Source organism: Zingiber officinale, chromosome 10B (assembly GCF_018446385.1).
Source record: "Zingiber officinale cultivar Zhangliang chromosome 10B, Zo_v1.1, whole genome shotgun sequence".
NCBI lineage: Eukaryota > Viridiplantae > Streptophyta > Magnoliopsida > Zingiberales > Zingiberaceae > Zingiber > Zingiber officinale.
Genome location: NC_056005.1, coordinates 91,019,346 through 91,043,723, shown reverse-complemented (window position 1 = coordinate 91,043,723; position 24,378 = coordinate 91,019,346). Strand labels below are relative to the sequence as shown.

Below are 24,378 nucleotides of genomic sequence, written 5' to 3'. Positions count from 1 at the left end.
TTTCCGCTAATTGCAAGATGGCCTTCCTCAACCCTCGCCCATCACCCTGTATATAAGATTCGCATCTCTCTCGTTCTGTTCTCCGCTTCCGTTACTTTTGTTTAAAGCCAATCCTTTCACGGTGCTGTCGCTTCGTCTCACGTGGATCATGGCCGATCGGGACCGCCTCCCGTCGATCGCCTGAAACCAGGTTGTTGGGAGAAGATTTCTTTATAAAATTTTGCATTCGTCGGTTTGCCGGCCGTCGGTTGGGGTTTGGATTGTTGAATGGCGATGGAGGATGCGACGGAGAGCTGCGGGAGTTGGGCGGCGGCGGATTCGTCTCCCGTGCACACTCGGCAGAAGCTGATGCAGCAGCAGCAGCAGCGCCATAAGTTGGACGTGTATAACGAGGTCCTCCGCCGCCTGAGGGAGGCCGGATTGCCGGAGGTGCAGTCGCCGTCCTTCGAGGACGGGTTGTGGAACCACTTCAATCGTCTTCCTGCACGGTAGATCCGTTTTTCACTACCCTTTTTGGGGTCCGATGCCATTAACTACTTGATATTTTGATCCGACTTTTTGGCGAATTTGGGTTCTGGAAGATCGCTCATTATGCGCTTTCTTACGAGTGTTTGTTTTTTCCTTGACTCTGTTCCTTCTCGAGGCAGTAGAGTTACTTATAGAAATACTTTTTTCTGGTTGCTCGAGAATTCAATCCTTCGAATTCTTACTGAATTTTGGTAGTTTTTGTTGCTGATTATTGTTGACACAGATCTACAAATGTAAATTTCTATGAGTTGAAGCTATTACTGCACTTAGTTGGTTTTGGTAAAGCATTTTTCCATTGAATCTACCCTGATCCTATAGTTTTTTCTTTCCATCGTCTTAGTTATGCCTTGGATGTTAACGTGGAGAGAGCAGAAGATGTCTTGACTCATAAAAAGTTGCTGGAACTAGCTGAAGAACCTGCAAATAGGCCTGTCTTTGCCGTGCGCTTGGTCCAGGTAAACAATTCAACATCTACTTCTTTATGCGTATGTAAGATTTCACTTCTAATATTTCTTGGAGGAAGAGCCTATGGTGGTCCATTCCAGACATCAGAGATATCCCTTTCTTTGATCCTACGCATCAAAAACAGTTTAGTTGCTGTAATTAATCGCATGCATGTGGGAAGAGTTGAATAAATGGATATCCTTCCTATGCAGTTTGACTGTTTGAGCAATGTGATGCTGGATATAATAGTTTTTTTGGGGTTAATTAGTCATTAAGCCCCACTCTGTGCATTTGAAATTGTTGGCGTAATGGCATGGGATAACTTCGTTAACTTTAGGATCAGTAAAAAACTTGTTGCAGCTTAGTGAATATTTCACTGTACATAACTACATATTGTCGGACATTTACTAAATAACCCTGTAATTCTTTTAGGGAATTTTAACAAACAATTTCTCACTGCCAAGTTTTACATTTTTTATATTTAGTTTTTATGGGTGTCAGTGTCACCTTGATGAGTTTCAAAGGGAACTATTTATTTTAAGATTTGACTTTACTATCTTCTGGATACCTAACCTGGTTCCAAATTTTGAAGCATGCTTTTATGACCTTCATGCATTTCCATCAAATATCAAGTAATTATTTTAAATGTGAAAAATATGTCACTGATATCTTAATGAAATTACAAATTATTTTTGTTATAAAAATCTTTATAGTTTTGCATGTGGTTATGTTTTTGCAATTTGGTTGCCCAAGGAAATGACAATCACGTGGAGCCAAAGATTTTTCACTGTGTTGATTAAACAACTTTTGACAGAAAAAATGTGCTGTTGTTTTGTGCATGACTCAAATGCATCATTGGGAAATATGATTCACCTTGGTATTATGAAGTTATTTTGACCATATTTATGCATAACTTTGTCACAGAACTGTAACAACTAACAATATTACATAAAATTATGTATTAAGATGAAAGATTTTTTAATCTTGATCTTGGGTTTTAACTGTTAAACATCTGCACAATGAGCTTAATGAATTTTGATTTCTTGTAAATGAACATTGCTTTTCCAAGCTTCTACTTTGTGACCGATCTCTTCATACGTTCTATGTCGAGTAGTCTTTTTTGTCTATTTTCTCAGTCAATTCGTTTGTTTAGATTGATTGAATTCTTCTCTAGGTTTCTTCTAGTCATGATAGAAACCAAGCTAATAGTTCTAATTCTATTGCATAGATAATAGGAGAGGGGCAATCAACTTCCAATTACTTCAAACATAGGTATATTTCTTTGCTTCAAATTTTTTCAGCTGATGAAATTTTCTCTATGCATGTTAACTTGTCTTCTAATTTTTATTGGCTATGCTGTATTTTTCTCTTTCTTGTTCCAAATGGTATGCTAATAATGATTTTTCGTGCCCATATTTCTTTCAGCGTTCATCCTCCTCCTGCCTTTGGTTCTTCTCCTAATCTCGGGGCTCTTGTTCTTGAAGCCAGCAAGCAAGATGTTGAAGATGGTGATAGTGATGCAAACTCTGCGCACTTGCCCAGGTTTTGTGCTACTCCTGTAATTTTCTAATTCTATCTCATGATTCCAACTTTTTATGTAAAATAAACAAAACGAACATACTAAAATTTCTTTAGGATATATATGACAATTATACTTATCATCAACATTTCAATAGGCTTTAAATTCACTGCAATGCTAGTTGCATTGTATTTGACTGCTCTATAGACAAACCCTGATGTACTTGTTTTTTGTAAACATTTTTCTGTGTTGCCCCTTGTTGTATGATTTTAATGTTCATATGATTTTAATGTTCATTTTGAAGTGTGATGAATTAGTTTCTATTAAGGCTATAAATGTAAAATTAGTTCCTTTCCTAATAACTCTTACTTTTAGGAGAAGTGATTGACCAACAAACCGTAGCATCATATCAAATCAGGAGATATATCTAACAACTTGAGCTTTGGGAAAATTGGATAGCCAATCAACTTTAACAAATCCAAATGTATCAACTGATTTTAAACATACCATTAATTTAAAGGCAACTGCATTCCATTTTTGTTATATGTGCAGTATTTCATGTTGGCCATATTGTTTGTCATATGAATGCTGCTCATGAAACTTTTAAGTGATTTCATTCTTTTTTATCTCTCATAGTAGAGATTGTTAATTGCTTATCATTAACCAGGATGATTTTCTTAATGATTAAATAATATTAGAAAAAGAAAGTGGAGAAGAAAAGAAACGGTGATCACATCATACTTACTAATGTGTCCAAAATGATTTCTTTCTTGAAAATATTGTTTGACAAGAAATGTAGATAATAAACCTTGTTAACTTTTTGGAAACTCTTGCATACAATTTAGTTTAAAATATTGAAAGAAATGTCATACTTATGAAAAATACTTGATTTGGTCTTCATGTCTTGGAATACTCGGATATATAACCTAATTGATTGATTCAGTCAAGAAAAAAACTTGAGAAATATAATGCCAATAGATTGAGTTAGCTCCACTCAATCAGCAAGAAACAAAACAAAAATTTTTCATGATAAAACTTCTAGTGATATGAAAAAAACTAATGATGTAATGCCAAGTCATTGCCCATATATTTTCTTTCTCTTTTTAATGATGCAATCTGGAAGAGTGTGGGATACATATATAGAAGTAATCAAAGTCAAACCTTTGATTCGTAACTGATGGAGGTTGGTTAGCTGAAAAAGACAACCTTCAATTACTAATTCATATGTATCTCAGACTTTGTAATGGTGCCTAAGATCTAAGATACCTTGGATAGAGATCTCAGAGGAGGTGATCTTGCCAGATTGTGTTTGCAAAGGCATGTCCTTGAATCAGGAAAAACTAGGGCAGGCATAGCAACTAGAAAGTCTATTCATGTTGCTGGAATAAGATAAATAAGATCTATAGATTACTTGTATCCTTTTTCCTGGTAGAAATATTTCAGATGTGAGAATATTCAGTAATATCATTGAATACAGAATTATATTTGTTTGTAACCTCTCATTTTGATGTGTTCTATCAAAGAAAATGTTTCCTTTTTAATAGTAATATCAGTATGCGGTTAGAAATTATTTCAGATGTTTTTAATCTCCTTGTCTCCATTCAACTTATGTTTCTTCTTCTGAACCACATATTTGTTTGGTTGCAGGCCAATGCACGAGATCACCTTTTCAACTAATGACAAACCAAAGCTTTTGAGTTTGGTACTAAACATTATCTTCTTCAAATTTGAACACACAAGGGAATAGGATGCTCCTTCTTTGAGATACCAATATATTTTATTTGTTGCTGTCACTTCTGACATATTAATTTATGAGAAATTCATTGCTTGATTAACTTTTCATATTCTTGAAACAAAATTCTTAGGTTAGTCGCTTTTTCCCGCCAATTGGTTCTGTATCATGTCATATCATTCTGTTTACCCATACGTACATTTGGAGGAAGCATCATTTTTGAAATACAAGAACCAAGATTTTTTTTACTCTTTTTGGCTACCGCCATTTGTTGAAATTGCTTGGAAAATTTTAAATTTTGCACAAGGATTGTACATGTTTGACAACCTTCTTTAATATGAATAAATTTATACTAACTTCCCAAGGACATACAAGCTGTGATGGGTTGGGTTGACATCCTTTTTCAAAGTTCTTGTTAAACTGTACTCATATTTATGATGCCTGAGGGGAATAGTGTAAATCATAATTTCCTTAATAACTATTTCTAAAACTGAATTTTGTAATATGCAGTATATGAGGAATGGAATCCTAAGTCTAAAACTGAATTTTGTAATATGCAGTATATGAGGAATGGAATCCTAAGTGGTTTCATTGCTGTATTTCAATGATATTTCACTTCTTTATTTGCAGTTTCAGTAAAGATGGACTTGTTGATATTGCCATTTTAAGTTATATTGAAGGATGATCGAATCATGAAATCTCGTACAAATGTAGCTTGCATTTTTAAGTATACTTTTGTCAATTGATGTATTTTTGGTATTCCAGCTGACTTCATTGCTTGGTGAGCTTGGCCTTAATATTCAAGAAGCACATGCATTCTCAACAAACGATGGCTACTCCTTGGATGTGTTTGTTGTTGAGGGTTGGCCTTATGAGGTAACTCTTGTAACTTTTATTGCAATGTTTAGCCTGATGATCTTTTTCACATTTAGTCACCAAAAATAAGTTGTTTATAACTGTTTGACTGCTATATACTTGTATTTTTTTCAAATCTTTATTATTTATAAATAGTCATCCAGTAGTATTTGAATAAACTTAATTAGTTGAATTTTTATTTGTACTCTTTTCCCCTAAAATATGACTAGTGTTTTTGCAATCCAATAATAATATTTTTTTGATAAGGTATATGGAATTGAAGCAAGCCTTAATTTCAGTTAAAGGTAGGTTTTTAGCCCAGGACATTAACAACAGCTATCAAAGTTTACACTAACTTGATAATATGGAAACTTCTCACAATCTACTATATTGATTTGAAGTTTCATCCATATAACACTCTTTTATTTTAAACTTTGAAGCAATTTAATTTGCTCATACAACTGTTTTTGCTATACTTTGTTGCTTACAACTGGACCATGATGTTGTTCCTTTTATGGGTGCATGTAATAGGTAGTTGTTGGCGTTAGTTTAGGTTTTACTAATACTTGCTTACTGTTCAATATACAGGAAACTGAACAACTGAGGGATTTGTTACAGAAGGAAATTCACAAGATGGGGGTAACATCCTTTCTTTATTCTTCTTAAAGATCCTTTTAATCAGTGGATCATCAATGGGTCCATTAATATGAACTTTTAGTTTCTTATGAACTCAAATTGTAACTGATATGGTTGCTTATGATGATAGCTAATATTTTTGCTTATTTCTTCTCTTAAACCCCCAAAGCTGAACACTTCTTGAAGACTTATTCTTATGTCTCTATTAAGTTTATTCTATCTACATTTTGTATCTTGTATACTCTTTCCCTTCTAGATTTTAGCTTAGGACTAAACAAGTACTTAGTATGTGCAATTAGGACGACAAAATGTATTGCAGTATGCATAAGGAGAATTCATGAAGGATGGAAATTATTGAAGTATATGGAAGCTGTTGCAAGAGATGTTACTGTATGTTATGATATCATTAAATAGAACTACATGATTTTAAATTTTAATGAATAGAACCATAGATTGAAATTGTTTAGAAGCATAGCTAGATGTTGAAGAGTTCCTACTGGATTTGGCTGTAAAACTTTTCCTTGATTTGAAATGTAATTGTACATTTCATCAGGTTCTACTATGTTTAAACTTCAAGTTTAAATCTAAACTACAAATGGATCAATGATATCCTGGAGGTCTCCTATATTTCATTGCTTATTTCAAAGTAGAGGGTCATCTATTACATTTGAAGCATTAAAAATGTCAGACACTTTTATGGACAGCGTTCTGTTAGAATCATATTACTTTTTCCCAGATGAGCATAATGAGGCACTTAATGATTCTGCTTTGTTCCTGTTAATTTTTCTTGGCTAAAATTTAAAAAATCATGTCTGTTTTTTTCCAATTTGTTTCTTGTCTAGGTGCTTATATTAGAATTTAGAAGACTAATGATTAGAAGTGGATAGATAAAATGTGATCTCTTACAAATGTGATAAAATAAACAATAATATTTGGCCATGTCTCCTAAATATTTAGGGTAGGTTTTGCAGATGTTATCTGGTCCCACCATTAAGCTCTATTTGTCTAATCACTAGATCATTCAGAATGATGATTTTTACGGCAAATGCAACTGTTGAGATCCATGTTTATGTCATTTTTGACATAAGTTTATACTGGCAATTATGGCCTAATGCAACCCTCCACTATTTTCATCTGGAATTGGGACCAAAGTTTGCGGTGTTTGAGTATGTGATTTAATAGTTAGTATTTTCTATATTTTATTCAATTTGTTGTAACTTGTGCAGTATCCTTCACTATATATCAACTCATGCATTAATCAACTATGATGTCTTTTTGTAATTCATATCTTGTTATAAGATTGTGATGCTTAAGATTATTCAATTCTGCTTATTTAGAGACAAACTTGGTCAAAGTCTCAAGCATGGTCTCTTCAAATACAGAGTCCACTACGTGAAGGCAACTCTCTGCCAGAGCATGTTCAGATACCAACAGATGGAATTGATGTTTGGGAAATTGATTTTCAGCTTCTCAAGTTTGGAAATAAAGTTGCATCTGGATCATATGGGGATCTGTAAGTTTCACTAGTTGACTGACATAGGTAGGATAATGAGATGTTTATTATGTTCTCCTGCCAATTACTAGTTTATTCATTTCCAGATATCGTGGAACCTACCATAGCCAGGATGTGGCAATTAAAGTACTAAGGCCCGAGCGTGTAAACATAGATATGCAGCGAGAGTTTGCCCAGGAAGTATTTATCATGCGGTCAGTGAAAGCTAACTTGTATATAAGCAATTAGAATTAATCTTTTATAGCATCCAATTGCCTGAATGGATATTGTTCCACCAGAACTTCTAAGACGGAGCCTCAAACACGACATGTGTGTCTTATTATTTCTTCTATAGTGCACAAAACTACATTATGGATGTGCTTTGACATATATCGCTACTTTTCTTATATTTATACAAATTTTTTCATAGAATGTTGGATCGGGGTAGTTAATATTTAATAACCTCGAAAATTGACTGCTTCCTTGCTTTTATAGATCTATGGAAATACACGCTGGAGAACCTTCTTCTTTGTTAAAGTTGCCTGCTTTATTTTTCTTCTTCTTCTTCTTCTTCTTTTTTAATATTTACTAGTAAGTTCTATTCATATGATAGCTCCTTCTTGGTCTTGTAATACATTGCCTTGATTTCCATTCATGATCTTTTTCTGTCTCTCTTTCTTTTCTCTCTGTTGGCCCTCTCTGTTTCCCTCTTTGCCAGCACGTTTGAGGAGTAGCTGTTCATTTTCCTGAAAACAATAAAATGATTATGTTGCATAAATTTGTTAATTATGATAAATGGATAAAATCTTAGTTGTGTTCATAAAGTTATGCCTTGGGAAGTGGCAACATTGAAGTCATTGGATGGTATAGTTTGGGGGTAGTACAATCTAAAAACCATTTGTAGCTGTGGTTTGCAATTTGATTTGCAATCAGGTTTGTCTTTATATCTTTCATGAGATATTCCTCTAAGATGTTCCTTTTGCCATTTCTTCATGTTATTTCTCCCTGCCATAAATTGCTTTAGACTTTGCTGCTGTGCTGATTGCCACAAATATCTTACCAATAAACCGCTTGAGGTTATGCTTATCTAACTCTGCACCTATACTGACTTGTTTCTCTTTGTTTTCCAGGAAGGTCCGTCACAAGAATGTGGTACAGTTTATTGGAGCTTGTACTAGACCTCCAAAATTATGTATTGTTACAGGTAATAAAATCTTACAAACCTTTGATTATGTATGTCTATCTTTTTCAAGATTTAGACATGTTTTCTCAAAATTTTCCCTTATTATTTCTGTATATTCTTGCAGAATTTATGTCAGGGGGTAGTGTCTATGACTATCTTCATAAACAGAAAGGAATTTTTAAGCTCCCAGCTTTGCTCCGAGTAGCAATTGACATATCCAAGGGAATGAATTACTTGCATCAAAATAACATTATTCACCGAGACCTTAAGGCTGCCAATCTTCTGATGGATGAGAATGAGGCAAGTAAATTTAAGGATATCTATCTCCTGGTTCCTTTAGATTGGTTCTCTTTGAAGTTTTGTAGCCAATCTGGTTATGGTTCTTCATTCTATGCTAATTTGTTTGGTGTTTTTTTTTGGTAATTATGCAAACTATTAGTTGGTCCCACTCAGTGTATGTATCTCTGATCAGCCCTTCCATAACATTCAGATGACTTGCATATACTTTTAGATGATTGAATAATTTTGGTTGCTGAATTGTAAAAATATATCTTTTCACAAATTGACTTTCAATTTGTTTTTTTTTAAACTAGTGGCACAACATGTTTTTTGTTCTCTGAGGTAGACAACGATGATTGAGCATATACTATCTTGTTCTAGGTCTGTGTGGCTAAACTCTTCTTTTACTAATCTAAAGCTTATTCGTGGATTATAAGTTTACTCTAGTGAGAACCAGATGATATTTGCACATGTCCCTTGAAACTAGTTTGTTGTATGGTATTCTTTTTGTCGGTATTCTTTGTATTTGATGTCTGTATACATATCTCATTTTTTGTAGTTCTTTTACTTTGAATGAGTGGAGCATCAAACATTGACCCTATTGACCTGTGGGAATTTTCTTAGCTACCTTCTTCGGCTCATACTTTATTTACTAATCCATTTGGCAGGTGGTTAAGGTTGCAGACTTTGGTGTTGCACGTGTCAAAGTGGAGTCCGGAGTTATGACTGCTGAAACAGGAACTTATCGATGGATGGCACCTGAGGTATTATCCCACATTAATTCCCACTTCTTACTCAAGTGTACAAATTAACCCTTGGGTTCAATTGCTCTTCCGTCTAACTATACAGTTCTATCTTTTTTTCCGACTATTGACAAAGGTTTCTGATTTGTTAGTATTTTTTGGTTGTCAATACTTTTGAAAGTTTTTTCTTCAGTTATCAGATTAAGAACTGTATTTACTTCTGCCAATGAGTTTGGGCAACTTGCTTTATGAGTCATAATTATTTGATCTGATAAATGATCAAAGGTGCACTACTTAGTTGGCAGTTTATCATTTATAGGCACTTCAATATTATGTACCTGATTCATTTCAAGGTAAAAGTTGATAATTTTTGTTGCAGTTTTTTTTTCCTTTTAGGCTCCGTTTGTTTCACAAAATATTCTTCAGAAAACTGTGTGTATTTGGAAATCATATTCAATGCAATGTAGTTTTTATTAAATGAAGACTTTCTTTTGGTAGTATGCATTTTTTTAGGACAATGACATTCTTTTGAAAAAAGTAGAAATTATTTTTTCTATTCATTCATAAACCCTTCACTCTATCAATAAATGCTCTATGTTCTTCACCCTTACCTTTGTTCATGTAGCCCAATCAATTTGTCCCCATGGGGGTACCTAGTTTGCTAGAGGGTGACAAATTTGCTACAATGTAGGCCAATCAATTTAGGTAGGTAATTGGTCTAACTGGGTCAATTGTTTTGAGTGATCCGATCAAGTGGGTTAGGTAAGTCGACTAGGTTGGGTGGGTCAAGGTAAGTCAAGCAAGCAAATAGATTTGATTTGGTCGGACATGCTAATCAGTCGGGGAGGACTTAGCTGGTTGATTGATTTGTGCAAGTGAGGTGATTTGATTGATTTGGGTGGGTTGGGTGGGCTAATCAAGTTAGTCTAGTTCGTTTGAGCAGGGTGAACAGGTTAGTTGAGTTGGTTAGTCCTACTGAGTTGGCCGAGTTACTCAATCTAAATGGACCCATCATGCCACTCAAGTTAGGTTGCTGGTTCTGGTAAATTGAACTGATTGGTTTAATCAAAAAGTTTGAGTGGGTTAGTCGATCTAATCTAGTTGATCAGTCCATGTGGGCCTGCCAAACTTAGTCTAACTCACCTGATCAAGTTGGATGAGTGGTTTGTCTAAGTCAACTAAATTGGTTATGTTGGTCGATTGGTGCCCACATTGACTAGTTGGCTCATCCGCTAGGTCAGTTAGGCAAGACGAGCCTAATATGTTGGATGGTCTAACCAGGTAGGCTTGGTTGTGTCAAAATATCCAATCAATTCAACCTTTGAGGAGGAGAGTTTTGGCGTAATGGTAAAGTTGCTACCATGTGACTTTGTGGTCACGGTTCAAGTTGCAAAAACAACCTTTTGCAATGCTATGTACAATAGATCTAATATGGTTTGTTTCTTTTCTAAGACCCCACATTGGTGAGAGCTTTATGCACTGAGTTTTTAAATAATAATCTATTTTATTAAAAAAATCCAAAAAAATATTTGTCACGAATAAATAATTTTTCTGCATATAAATGGAGGCTTCTTTTCTGATCACGTTATGTTTCAAGTTTATTTCAATACTCATTTAATTCTCTAGCTTCTATTAGAAATTGTTAGGAAAAGTGAGTTACAACGCTGAGGACATCTCTAGTTATTTGAGAGCATTTCAGTATCAAAATTGTACACTGCACTTATATTTTTAATGGTATGAGAGCATTTTAAAAACTATGCAGTGTGCTCGTACTTTGGTCTCTTGGAAGGTGCAAGTGAACTAGGTGAAAATTTGACTCATCTCCCTTTACATCTATAAGATTCCATTAAGCTTAGGCTATATGCTACTATGGGGGAGTTAAAAAGTTGTAGACGAGATTGTGATGCAACAAGAAAGTTGATCAAAACTCACAGAGATATGTTACCCTCAATATAACACAGAAATATATATTCTCACATAGGAAAGCAAATAAAAAAAAAAAAAAAATCATATTATACCAAGATAATGATCATGGAGGATTGTGGTTTTTGAAAGGCTCTAATCCGAATAAAGTTGAAAATAAACTAAATATTCTAGAGAAGAAATGTTTCTATAGCTAAAAGTACTCAATCAAAATATAAAGTGGGAAAGATACCATATTAAATTAAACTTCTGCCAAAATTATCCTATACGCTGTAATAAAACAATTACCAATTTAAAAGCTTCTTGAACCAACTTATTCTTCTTTCTAAACAAGAGGATCTATCAAAATAAACTTTTACTAAATCTAAAACTTCTAAAAATTCAATTCCTAGTTTGCATTAGATTGTATAATGTCTAGATCCAAATCCAATTAAATATGTTCTGCTACTATACACCTATTAGATAGTGCTAGCTTGGCTCATAAAGGGCTCGGGTATTTTTCCATTTGTTATCAATATTACCTTTAGTCACTTGCCTTTTGGGAAGACAAACTAGATTCCCATCATAAAGCTGTGGATATTTTTCTAATCTATCCATCATGTTGTAAATTGGTTATGATAAACTAGTTTATCAATAATGATGGTGTTGCAATTAAATTTGTTGGGAACTTGCAGCAATAAACCATGTTACTTGGATGCTAGTATGAGTCTCAGGTACACAGATGAATATATGGCTCTTCCTGAAAACATATCAAACACGATCAGTGGGGTTTTGGTGCCTGAAGTGTCAAAAGTATTTGATGGACATCATATTGGAAATTGAACAGAAGGTCAATTTATATAATTCAATGTGCATCATTGAATTATCAATAGCAATCAAAATCATTTGCTTTATGTGTGCCTGTGTTTGTGCAGGTGTATACATATATACTTGCATCATATAGTTCCCACTGCTTGTTATCATTTGCTAGTTATGTAGGATATTTTCGTGCTTTTATAGAATATCTTTTTCAACTATTATTTGTCAATTTAATCATCACTGCTAAAGTATTGTGTAGTTTGATGATAAATTGTCTTTGTCTCTGCTATTTCCTACCTCTAATGCACCAAAAAATTCACTTCATTACTCTATTCAGGTCATAGAGCACAAGCCTTATGATCACAAAGCTGATGTTTTTAGCTTTGGAATAGTCTTGTGGGAACTGCTTACAGCTAAGGTAGCTGATCTTTGCAGCTACTATTTTGTTTTTGTTGCACAATTCAAATCTTATAACAAGCTTATTATATCTATTTTTTTCATTTCTGCCCAGCTTCCATACGAATATTTAACCCCACTACAAGCTGCAGTTGGAGTGGTTCAAAAGGTACGTCTCCAGTTTCACTGATGCAAAAATAATAATTCTAAAACAAATTCTATATAGTAGTAACTTCCATATATCCATCGTCATTTCTTATAAATTAAAGCAATCATATAATCTGAATGTGTTCGCTGTGGCTTCACTTTGTTAGGAAATATCTCTCTACCTATGACGATAGGTTAGACGAAACATGTCTGTTGGAGAGAATTAGATGAGAATTTGGCTGAAAAAATATGTTTCATTTCTCCCCTGGAAAAACTTGAAACTATATGACGCATGTTTTTTGTTCCCTTGTAGGGCTTGAGACCCACCATTCCAAAGAATGCACATCCAAAGCTTGCTGCTCTGCTCGAGGGGTGCTGGAAACAAGAACCCACTGACCGGCCCGACTTCTCAGAAATATTAGAGACACTACAACATATTGCTAAAGAGGTTCCCTACTAAACAGCAAACTAAAGATTGTGTTCCTAAACTAATATATTAGTCCTTGAACCTTGACGGTTAATTGATCTGAATGCGGAACAGGTTGGGGAAGAATCTGATGATCGCCGCAAAGAAAAGTCATCAAGTGGTTTTTTCTCAGTTCTCAGACGAAACCATTGAGTCCTTTTTGCAAGCCGAGATCTGAATGCCTATTGTTTCCATCACGCATTTCTGGGATCTGGGATCTGGGATCTGGGATCGAACTTGGCCACCCAATCTTCTTGTTCTGGTAGGTGCTATTTGGTGCTCGATTTGCTGCTGGAATTGATAGGATTAGTTTCTTAAGAACTGTACAGTATTAAATTTGTGGGTTTCGATTCTGTTTTTTGATTATTGAGTTGAATTTTTTTTCCTTAATCAGTGGCGTGAAATGTAACTTGCATGACTAGTTCTCACACTCTGACGCAAGAGTTCTAATCAATTCTTCTTTGTGTAATTCATGTTATTGTTACCAAATTGTTCCGATTTAAATCTGCCCTCATTTATCAATACATTTGTACTTTAAAAAGCAATGCTGTAAATTGATCCTCGAGCTTCTTGCACAACCGCTATCTTCGTGCAGCCGCAACTCAACATAGTGCAGATTCTACAATGGCGAGTTTATAGAGAATCCGTTAGTGGAAAGCTAGAAAGTATTACTGATGGCGTGACCTTGTAAGTAGCTTCTGTCTTTCCTCCCAGACGAGTGCATCTACCATTGGAATGTTCTTTCAACTCATGATTGAATGTCAATATTGTAAACTGTTTGAGTGTCGATATGACCCTTCAACTTAGCCATAACATAGGATTATTAACCCATACAGATTGCATGGAAACATTGAGTTTAGAATGAACTTAGATCCTGAAAACTCAATTTGAATTCAAGAGAATTTACTGCAGGAAATCTCTCCTCTCCCATCAACGACAACCTTCTTCCCTACAATCAGTTCCGGCTACCGGAATTGCACTCCAACAAACACAATTCAACAACCTTACTTTTGCCTTTACTCTGCAGTACAAGTCGCAAAAGAAGAAACAGTTCATAGTTTCTTAAAAGAAATTTACAGAAACCCAATTGTGCACCGTTAGGATAAACTAAGCATTAAATAAAACTACTATGTCTTAAACAAAACTACAAAATTTGAAATCGTCAATTGCTTCCAATTAAAGAGCCATCATTCTTACTAGTCTCAGACAATCCCCGGCATCATGCCTGCAGAAATGCAATCTCTACTCAGCTTAAGGTAACTCAAATTCTTCAATATTCAAAAGAAAAGATTTAGATATGGTGGTAGGGCACAAAGCTATATGAAGCTTAGACAAACAAGTAATTACATAGGTTTCTAACATATGGCATTGAGCTATAGACTAGGCCCAAAAAGGAGTTGACTAAGGTCAGCAATAAGTTGTACCAAAAGCTCGTAACGATATAATTTTCTTTGAAATAACCATAAAACTGCACTAACAATAGATCAAAACACAAAGAAAGATTCAATCTTGCAGCTAATTCTAGAAAAAACAAACCTGATATCTGAAAGTGTGCATCTGTACAGAGCAAAGCATCAACCAGACGAGTAAGAGTCATGTTGCATTCTCTATGCTTTGCATTTGTAAACGTTGTGTTGAGTCAGTCCCTTTCGGGGGCATCCTCTGCATCTTTTCTGGCACTCACGTTGCCAGTGAATGACCAAACCTTTTCCAGATGACCGGAGTTGATCTTCCCCGACTTGGCCTCTGGTTGATGTAATATATTTCTCTTGCTCAGTGAAGCTTGCAGCCTTCCAGGGCTTCCACTTACTGAGGTTGAACAATATGTAGGTGCTGCAAAAGGTGAGGAGCGAGGTGTATTTTGAATTGAGAAGGGACTAGGCAAGATCTTTTTTTGAACTGGCAGTCCTGATCCTCCCCGGTTAAATATAGAAACTGCTTCGGCAGTCGAACATTTTTTGGGCGCATCATCCACAAAGATCAAATCATCAATTCTTGCCATGATGTTAAATGCCAAGCTCTCCATGACTCTGGAGTAACTCTCAAGGATAGAGTACCCTACATCCTGCAAACGAGACTTCAACCTTAGGATAGGATCTTAACCGAATAACTAGGAATAGTTAAAGAGGCCTTGTATTCATTCACTAACTGCAGTTGAATCATAGATAAATACCTTGTTGTACTGAATTTTGTTCATATCAAGATCTGTCTGAGGAAGTCCAGGACACCGGAGCCTCAAGCTTTGCAGAAGACACTCTGCTCGCTCTGCCAGAAATTGACATCTTTCAGTGTCGGTAACAAGATCTTTCACCTTCCCCCGCCAAGATTTCTTTGCCTTCACTTCCGAATGCCTACTATGACCTCTCATCCTCCATAAATGAGTTGCTGCCTCAATCTTATTTGCAATTTCTAAAGTATGATGTTCCGATGAAAGGTCCAAACAATCCAGAAGGCTATCAGGTGAAAATTGTTCAGCTGTTATATGGTGGTATATTATCTCACCCAAGCATGATTTTCCATTCTGCAGGAAGAGCACAACATTTAAAGAGGTTTAACATTTTATGATTACAATGCACATGAATAGCAATAGCGCATAGCTGTTTTAAGACTGGAATACAATGCCGATATTACCATACCCTCAAAAAATTTAAAAGATAGCATGTACCATACGGATTAATGCCCATACTCCAGATATAAGCAAAGGATAACATGGTGAAGTAAAATCAATCACAAATGTCTATATTATGTCAGCCGATATGAACATCCACCACCTAAACCACTGCTTGGTGGCAGGCCAATATTTACACTATATAATGGCCAGAAGTATGACAGCAGACAAATTGATATGTAGTAACTCTAAGAATCACTTTTTCCACTTCATATTATCATTAAACCAGATGGACCATGCATTAGAATTTAGATGATATCACATTGTTCTTTAACATAAACTTTGTGGAATTTGTGTTTGGACCCAAGCAAGTAAGCATCATGCTGACTTAACCTATAACCTTTAATAGACAGAAAAAGATATTCCACTACTGTAGGCAGATACTTTAAAACCATGTTGAAATTTATAGGTCTCTTGTTTAATTTCCAGTTATCACATTCATCACTCTTCCATCCATCAAGTTTTAAGGAATAAGTATATGTTAGCCACCAAATATAACTTTTGTACCCATAACTCTTAACTAAGTGGCTCAATGCTCCTACTTGGTTCAGCCCTACCGGACAACTTAACCATCACTGAAAGTTAGGTGTCTTATAGGCATGGAGAAATTTAATTTCAGAGTATATGCAAAGTGCAAAAAGGAAAGGAAAACCAAACAATTAACCATTTGTGTAATGTCATTCAGATTCTGCTAGAACAACTTAACTTCGTATGCTATCCAGCAAACAAATGTTACAGCTTCCAAACCAAGCCTCTCTTTATCTGTTTCCAGCTAGGTATTATAACAGTTATGGTGGTTCTAGTTCACTCGACTCTAATAACCTGACTCTATTGTGATATCTGTTTCATACTCAATATTACATGTTTGATATATTATTTCAGAGATTGAAATTTATTGCTCTCTACAGTGATTTCTTTTTGCAAGTTAGGAGAAAGTAGTCTTATTTCACATTATGGATAAAACTTTTCATGTGAAACATATCTTCCACTTTAATTTTTTTTTGTCATACAGAGGCAAAGGCTATGACATAAACACTGTCTTTAATCCAAATACAGACCTGTTAAAAGAGAGCACCATTGCTCCAAGACTCCTTATTCAGAGTTAATTTCAAGCATCCTGTTTGAGTATTTTATGAGGGGTAAGGTGCTACTATTATTCAACACCTCATATTCTTATTTGCCTACTCTCCTTATCACACCACATTTGCCTAATCAGAATCAAACTATTTCATTATTCACATTTCATAGAATGGGTAACCTATTAATGCTACTTCCATTGATTCACATTGTAGATGTCATTGCTATATGAGCAACTGCCTTTTACACTTTTCAATCTTGAGGAAAATAACTCACCCCGTTCTCAAAAATCACAAACACAGGATTATACTTTTCTATTCTCTCAAATCCTACACCTCATTTTTCCTTAGACATGATTAGGTAATTAAATGACATCCATTCAGATCCCACAACTTCCATGTGAAGTAATTGTCATGCAGATACAGGTCGACTTGTGAAACCCATGGTACTGCATTGCAATTAGATCTGCAACCACTCTATACACACAAGTTGATCAATAACATTTAATAGAACTCATTTTCATATCAGTAGTCTTTTTTAACTAATGCCCTATAAGTGAACTTACCTCAAAGATGATCCGTAGCATAGAAAAGGTTGTTGTAGGATCTAATTATTGTTTTATCTCAAAAGCTGCGGACAACAGATGAAGCAGAAAAAGTAAAGATTAACCGAATGCGTGAACTAAAAAAGTTTTATATGAACTTAGTTGTTGAAGGCAACAATCACGTTCAACTTATTGGTATTTATGAACAAACATCTTATTTCTACAGCCACACTTCAAGGAATCTTATAACTATAATGAATAAGTCTTGGGAGATCATGATCATTGTTGAGCCTTGAAGCCACGAGAAATATACTGCTAGCCACGTCCAAAAATTACAAACCTTAGGTGGTGATCCAATATCGCTTTGAATTCAATGTAGGATAGATAGATAGATAGATAGATCAAACAATAAAGTAAGTCGTCATAATTTATACCTTAGGAAAGGTCTCAATAAAGACATCAGGGATTTCCATCTCCTCAAGCACCCCGCTATTAATGGCCATGGCTGCCTTAAGTATCTGACTGACACAGTCCCTGCATTGCTGCAACTTCTTCCTTGCATCCTCAGACAGGCCTTCTTGTGGGACATTGGGGCAAGGTAGCCACCATTTATCCTGATCCGCATCAGCAACTGAAATCCCCCCATCCACATACCAGAATTCAGTGTCCGTGAAGTCATCCAGCATCCCAATCAGCATGGCGTCAAGCTTCTTGAGCGCAGGGAGGTTCATGTGGAGGTCAGGCCGAGGACGCGAGACCATCACCTCAAAGGTGCCCCCACCAGGGAGCTCTTGCACGGCAGGGACAAGCTCCACAATGGAATCACTCACAGACAACAGCCAATCCATCTCCCGCAGCCACATTGCCTTCTTCTTCGGCGCCAGAGGTTCCAATCTCCAGAGCTCCCCAAACACGGTGGCTGAGCACTCAAATTTAGTAAAAGAAATGCGAACGACGCAAGCCAAATGGAGGGAGATTGGATCTCACCAGAAAGATTGGTGATGGCATTTGAGATAGCAAGAGCGGTGCAGACTCCTTTGCCTCCGCCGAAGATGTCTTCGCCGAGAAGAAGCTTGGCAAATCGTTCCTTCATCAGCTCCACTTCTGAAGAAGAAATGACCGGGAGGGCACAATTTCTCTCAGTTCCAGATCTCGAAGACAAGCACGTTTTAACGGAGAAGGGGGCGAAGAGCAGAGTAGAAAGTACAAACCGGAGAAATCAGACGGCCTCTTCTCCAGCTTGCGATCCCAGAAGAGGAAATGCGGGGGAAGGGAGGGGGCGAGGGGAGACGAGGCGGAGGGGAGGTAGCAGGTGGAGGAGTCGGACTCGCTGACGTCGTCACTGGGGCTGAACGTGCCGCAGCGGTCACTGTGGAGATCGGAGGTGAACTCCTCGTCGTCATCGTCGGAGGGGACGGTCTCCATCGGTCAACGATCGCCGGAGGGAAGCGCTCTCTGTGGCGCAACGCAAAGGTTGCACGCAAAGGCCTTAAAAGGGGTGAGAGAGGAAGAGAGAGAGAGAGCGACGTGGACGATGAAACGGAAAATGGCAAGCGAGACGAGTCGTTGAGTGTCGAGTGTGTGTGGGGCCTGCCCCCTGCCTTCCGGCATAAAATTTCTTTTATTATATCATTATTTTAATTTTATTGGAATAGTGGTAAAAAAATCATTTGCTCGATTAGCGCCTCCATCAATCCGTCGCGGAGGAAATAAATTATAAATGACTATTAATTATTAGTATTGGTCACAGCGTTCCTAATGAATTTCATCAATTCGTATTAAAAAATTTCTGAATTTAATATTGAATTGGTATCAAATGAACACTATTAAACATTTAATATTTCTGAAAAATTATTCATATAGAAAATTATATTTTATCAAAAGGAGCGGGTATTTTTTTATTTATAAAAAAGAACATTCTACTTTTAAAACTATCAAAAAAAATACTAAAAATAGTATTATTCCTTTTATAACCCTCCCATCAACCTTCTAAATCCTTTCTCCAAATTGAAAAAGTATTATTCCTTTTTTAACCCTTCCATCAACCTTCTAAATCCTCTCTCCAAATGTTATTTTTCAATACATCCCTTGGTGGACTTGTTATGGAAAAATATCGGATCCACATTAGGCCTAATATTAGACCATATTAAATCCACATTGTGCATAATATTTTCCATATGAGGCTCATCCCAGCGTGGGTATGATGTTTCCATATCAAATCTAGAGTGAGCATGATATGAAAAAATATCAGACCCTTTTTAATTTTAGAGAGAGGGGATGTATTGAAAAAGATGAAAGGAAGAGGAAATTTAGGAGATTGGCGTGAGGAATAGGAAAGAAATAATACTACTTTTGATGCTCTTTTTAATAATTTTGAAATTATAATGTTCCTATGGATAAATAAGTAATCACTTCTTTTAGTAAAAATCTGTATAAAATTAAAAGGACACCTCGAAAGGTCATATCTTTTCATTCGGGTTGAATTATGATTATATGACACATAATATACTAAATTGAAGTTGAATTATGATTATATGACACATAATATATTAAATTGAAACTTTAATTATGAGATGAAATTAAATATCATTTAATTTTATTTAAAAAAAAATAAATAATTTTAAACTTAATTTTTTTACTATGAAAATATAACTATTATAATTATGTAACAACTTAATTATAATATAATAGTTAAATTATGATAGTTACTAAACTATAAGAACAACTACAGATTTATAATTACTACACCACATTGATTTAGAAAAAAAAAACAATAGGAAAAAATATAATAATAATAATAATAAATTGATATTTATAGCGGGGATAATTATATCATTTCTTAGAAATGAGTCTTTTTTTTATATAATAATCAACCTAAAACCCTCGATATTCATTTAAAAGAAAACAAACATGTCACCCCCTTTATATTTTTTTTAACGTCATTAAAATTTTGATAATATCAATCATCTAAATTAATATCAAATTATCAAGTTCATTTAGCTAAAATTATTTAAAATAATTATATTTATCCCATCATGACTCATGAGAATCTACACGCTATAGTTTAATTTAAAATAAAAGAACATAAATAAATGTAAAAAATCCCAAAATTCTTAATAATAATAATAATTTAAGTGTTCAAATTAATCTTGGAAGTAGACCATCTTTTAAATCTGAAAACACCTTAATAAGTTATAGATACTCAGAAACAAACCTCCAAAATATTCATTATATTTGGGACTCGAACAATATAAATCTTATAATATTGGCATTAGTATTGGGTGGTAATATGACTTCATCTAAGTGTTTCAGTCTAACATAAAAGAAGACCAAGCCAGATCTGGCGCGGCGCGATCCAACCCTTAAGGGCCGAGTCGAGTCAGGCAAAGTACTTAAATTAATTATTGTTTCTCAAAGTACATCCATCTTTTAAATTCACAGTATAAATAACCTTCAAGCAAATTTAACCCAATTTCTCAAGGTGTCAATGGTTTGCTCTCTATATAATTGAAGGTTCCTAATTCCATCTTGACAAGAAGCTGCACTGCAGTTGCCAATTCTTCAACTCTTCAACCGGAAAACTAGAATGATTTTTACACATTTATGTCGATAAAATCTTCATAAACAAAGAAAGGCAATTGCAGTTTGAGGAATTTCAAATAATGTAGTGTTAACAAAGTGAGCCGACACATACCCTGATGATGCATGTGCTGTGACGGTCTGGAAATTGCTTTGGTTGAAAATGATGGAATTAGGGCAGAAATAACACAACCAGGAGTCCAAAATCCAGTATCGATTCCATTGCACACAAAATTTCAGAGTGATGTATGGTGCTTAGCAAATCTTTGCCACAGCAATTCAATGTGAGTTGGGAAAGTCTTCATTCCCGCCATTGAATTAATAATTGACAAGTCAAGAGTGCTTACTCGGAAAGAACTAATCGCGTTGGCACACTAAGTCTGCTAGATCTTGAGCTTCTCAGCTAAGATTGAGAAGGTAAGCTTGGTAAGCTGGATTTTTCTACTTTGCATTTCCTCTACCAGGTTTTTAGCTGTTTCGATATCTCCTCGGTTGCAATATCCAGAGAGTAGAGCATTATATGCAAAAGCATCAAGTGCAAGCCCATTTCCAAACATCTCGTCTATTAGTTTACGAGCATCTTCGAGATAATCCATCTTGCAATGCCAATTGATCAACACAGTGTAGCAGACAGTATCAGGCTGGACTTCCATAGCCTTCATGCTATTCGCCAATTTATAAAATATTTCCCAGGCTCTGGTTTTCTGTTTCTCCTTATTGTGGCCTAACCTTGCTTTGTGCAAATTTTCCTTCAAATGGCAATCCAAGATTGCTGTATATGCGATAACATCAGGTTTAATATCACTCTCTATCATTTGACAGAACAACTCATGGGCCTCTTGAAAGCGGTTGGTCTTGCAGTATCCACTTATCATCGATGTATACAAAATAACATCGGGTGAAAAGCCTCGGTTTACATAATCATCAAACAAAAGCCGAGCATTGCATATATCTCCCACCTGACAATAAGCTGCAATTAGATTATTATAACAAACCTCATTAGGCACAATTTGCCTCTCTTGGATCAACCTGAAGACAGAGGAAGCTCTTTCAATGTCCCCTTGCCGACACAGTTGGTTTATAAGCCTTGAGCGAGCAATATCATCAACAATGGAGCCTTGCTTCTGAAGTCTAACAAAAAGCCCAAAAGCTTTTATTGTGCAACCAGATTCCAGATACCCACAAATCATTGCGCTAAAAATAATAGTGCATTGTGAAATTTTCTTTTGTTCCAATATCTCAAAAAGCATTTCTGCCTCCTTCAGCTTCCCAGCTCTGCATAGACCATCAATAGCCACACTATAGGTGAGAGCATTAGGTTCGAAGCCTCTATTCAACATATAATCTAAAAGTTTAAATGCCTCATTGACAAATCCATTCCTACAAAATCCACCAGCAAGCGCATTGTAAGTTAAAAGATCAGGCTCAACATCACTCTTCACCATGTCAGCAAATACCTTCTGGGCATTATACATTTCTCCCTTGCGACAATAGCCATTTAATAAATTTGTATAGTGGATCTTGTCAGGAATGAAGCCCTTATTCTTCATTTCTTGGAACGTCTCTGCTGCATCCATCATTCTCCCCAGTCTGCATTGAGCAATTAAAACTATATCATAAAGAACTGCATCCACATAAAGCTCAGAGGTCTTCACCTTCTCGAAGAACCCCAATGCTTCAGAATCCATACCCAACTTGCTGCAGCAAAGAACGATGAAGCCTGCAATGCTGGCATCTGGTCTGAGGCCCTTAGAATACATTTCATCACAAAAATTCAGAGCTCTTATTGGATTCCCTGTTTCACAGTAATACTGAATAAGAAATTTGTAACTGTACACATCTGGGTGCACACCTCTTCCTATCATCTTCTTCAAAAGATCTTCAGCTTCATGTAATCGTCTATCTTTAGACAAGCAACCAATCACCCTGTTATAGCTTAAAACATCCACATCTACACCATTTCTTGAGGTTTCTTCAAGAATAGCATAACCAGCTTCATATCTTCCACAGGTGCACAAGCCCTTGATAATAGCCGAGTAAACTTGGGGAGAAGGCTTTAATCCAGATTCCTCCATTTCACGGAGTATTTGAAGTGTTTCATCAATCTTCCCTCCCTGAGACAAAGCCTTGATCACCACCAAAAATACACTAGAATCCAAACTAATCCCTAACTCCCTCAAGCGGTTGTAAACTTCCATCATCAACACCAAGTTACCATCTTCAGCAATAGACTTGATCAATATCGAGCGGCACCATGGGGATGAAGCAAAACCTAGTGAAATCAGCTGGAAGAACACATCCACGGCTTCTACAGTTGTCCCATAAGAGGTGTAGGATATTATCATCGAATCAAATGCACAATTTAACGAGGGCGAATCGTTTAATGTCGGCGCAAGGGCATCCAATAACGCCAACACCTCGACAGCATTGTCCCTACCTGAAGATATCAATTTCCCAAATACAGTCACCAACTGCTCGTATCGGCAAGAATTCGCTAAGATTCTTACAATAGCCGAGTAGGTCGAGCGGTCGTGGTGAAATCCGAGAGCCTCGATACGATTGAAGTAAGCAAGAGCTCTGTCAGGTTTCCGCTCCAGAGATCGCAGCCTTCGCAAGACGAGATGAGATGCCAACCCGGAGGAGCCCCGGTCAGAGTAATTACAAGCAGGACGGGCGTCGTTCTCTACAATAGGAAACGAGCCATCAATTTCAACAGCCGCGGCGGTGGCGGCTGCGGCGGCGGCGGCGGAGGAGGAGCAGAAGGCAGGGGCGAGAGACAGGACGTTAGGGCACCTAAGGAATGATCCAAATCGGGGCAAATGGCGCATCAAGAGGATCAAAGATTCCGCCTTGGCGACGGAGGAATCATCGGCGTGGCAGTTCGGGGATCGAATTCCGGAGGGAGAGGAACGCTAGGGTTCTATGGGTTTTAGCTGCGCAGTGTCCCGCGTGGCAAATTCGGGGACCGTATTATATATTGCACATCCGTGAGGACAGTCAATAACCTAAATATTATATTCTAAATTTAAAAAATTCCACAATTTATTAGTGTCACACTTAAGTAATTATCAAAGATGTCCTAATATATCTAATTTATCTTTCTATTTTACCTCTCTTAACAACTATGCCATGCAACCTCTCTCTCCCTCTATGTCTGCTCATGTAAAATAATCAATTCTTTTTCTGATTTTCTTTCACCTATTTCATTCTATTTAATATAAATTAAATTTTTTAAAATCTCCGGACCATCACTAGTAAAGTTAAAAATAACAATGAAGAATATATTTGGACTCTTTATAATTTTAAAAATTCACAAGACCTAAAATGATTATAATTTTAGGTCGATCGAAACTCATTGATCGACCTAGA

At 36.1% G+C, this 24,378-nt stretch overlaps 3 protein-coding genes across 5 annotated transcripts; 1 reads left to right on the top strand and 2 right to left on the bottom strand.

The window, feature by feature from the left end:
- The first annotated feature begins 69 nt into the window (after positions 1-69).
- Positions 70-13,610, top strand: LOC122028675 (serine/threonine-protein kinase STY46-like). 2 transcript variants are annotated; one of them, XM_042587518.1, is made up of 16 exons: positions 70-488; positions 869-983; positions 2,201-2,244; positions 2,398-2,514; positions 4,139-4,193; positions 4,989-5,099; positions 5,667-5,717; positions 7,097-7,227; positions 7,314-7,421; positions 8,337-8,410; positions 8,514-8,689; positions 9,337-9,432; positions 12,470-12,550; positions 12,644-12,697; positions 12,989-13,123; positions 13,217-13,610. In XM_042587518.1, exons 1-16 carry the CDS (start codon positions 268-270, stop codon positions 13,292-13,294), a joined length of 1,647 nt encoding a protein of 548 aa, XP_042443452.1. In that variant the 5' UTR covers positions 70-267; the 3' UTR covers positions 13,295-13,610. The 2 variants fall into 2 exon arrangements, with proteins under 2 accessions (XP_042443452.1, XP_042443451.1); XM_042587517.1 differs by having other exon boundaries at positions 7,052-7,227.
- A 572-nt stretch (positions 13,611-14,182) lies between these two features.
- LOC122030597 (rop guanine nucleotide exchange factor 1-like) lies at positions 14,183-18,943 on the bottom strand. Its single transcript, XM_042589805.1, has 6 exons — positions 18,642-18,943; positions 18,418-18,534; positions 17,865-18,349; positions 15,315-15,662; positions 14,678-15,206; positions 14,183-14,366 (listed from the first exon to the last, which is right to left on the bottom strand). Exons 1-5 carry the CDS (start codon positions 18,853-18,855, stop codon positions 14,781-14,783), a joined length of 1,590 nt encoding a protein of 529 aa, XP_042445739.1. The 5' UTR covers positions 18,856-18,943; the 3' UTR covers positions 14,183-14,366; positions 14,678-14,780.
- A 1,764-nt stretch (positions 18,944-20,707) lies between these two features.
- On the bottom strand, positions 20,708-23,965 carry LOC122029980 (pentatricopeptide repeat-containing protein At2g26790, mitochondrial-like). 2 transcript variants are annotated; one of them, XM_042589123.1, is made up of 2 exons: positions 21,125-23,965; positions 20,708-21,011 (listed from the first exon to the last, which is right to left on the bottom strand). In XM_042589123.1, the coding sequence occupies exon 1, from the start codon at positions 23,835-23,837 to the stop codon at positions 21,393-21,395; it is 2,445 nt and encodes an 814-aa protein (XP_042445057.1). In that variant the 5' UTR covers positions 23,838-23,965; the 3' UTR covers positions 20,708-21,011; positions 21,125-21,392. The 2 variants fall into 2 exon arrangements, with proteins under 2 accessions (XP_042445057.1, XP_042445058.1); XM_042589124.1 differs by having other exon boundaries at positions 20,708-23,446; positions 23,517-23,656.
- Between the last annotated feature and the right edge of the window lie 413 nt (positions 23,966-24,378).

Coding starts and splice junctions, on each gene's coding strand:
- LOC122030597 (XM_042589805.1), bottom strand. CDS start 18,855: ATGGAGACCGTCCCCTCCGACGATGACGACGAGGAGTTCACCTCCGAT. Junction 18,535..18,641: donor GAGGCCGTCTGATTTCTCCG/GTTTGTACTTTC, acceptor TTTCTTCTTCAG/AAGTGGAGCTGATGAAGGAA. Junction 15,207..15,314: donor ACAAAATTCAGTACAACAAG/GTATTTATCTAT, acceptor TCTCGTTTGCAG/GATGTAGGGTACTCTATCCT.
- LOC122028675 (XM_042587517.1), top strand. CDS start 268: ATGGCGATGGAGGATGCGACGGAGAGCTGCGGGAGTTGGGCGGCGGCG. Junction 7,422..8,336: donor CAGGAAGTATTTATCATGCG/GTCAGTGAAAGC, acceptor TTTGTTTTCCAG/GAAGGTCCGTCACAAGAATG. Junction 13,124..13,216: donor TACAACATATTGCTAAAGAG/GTTCCCTACTAA, acceptor AATGCGGAACAG/GTTGGGGAAGAATCTGATGA.
- LOC122029980 (XM_042589123.1), bottom strand. CDS start 23,837: ATGCGCCATTTGCCCCGATTTGGATCATTCCTTAGGTGCCCTAACGTC.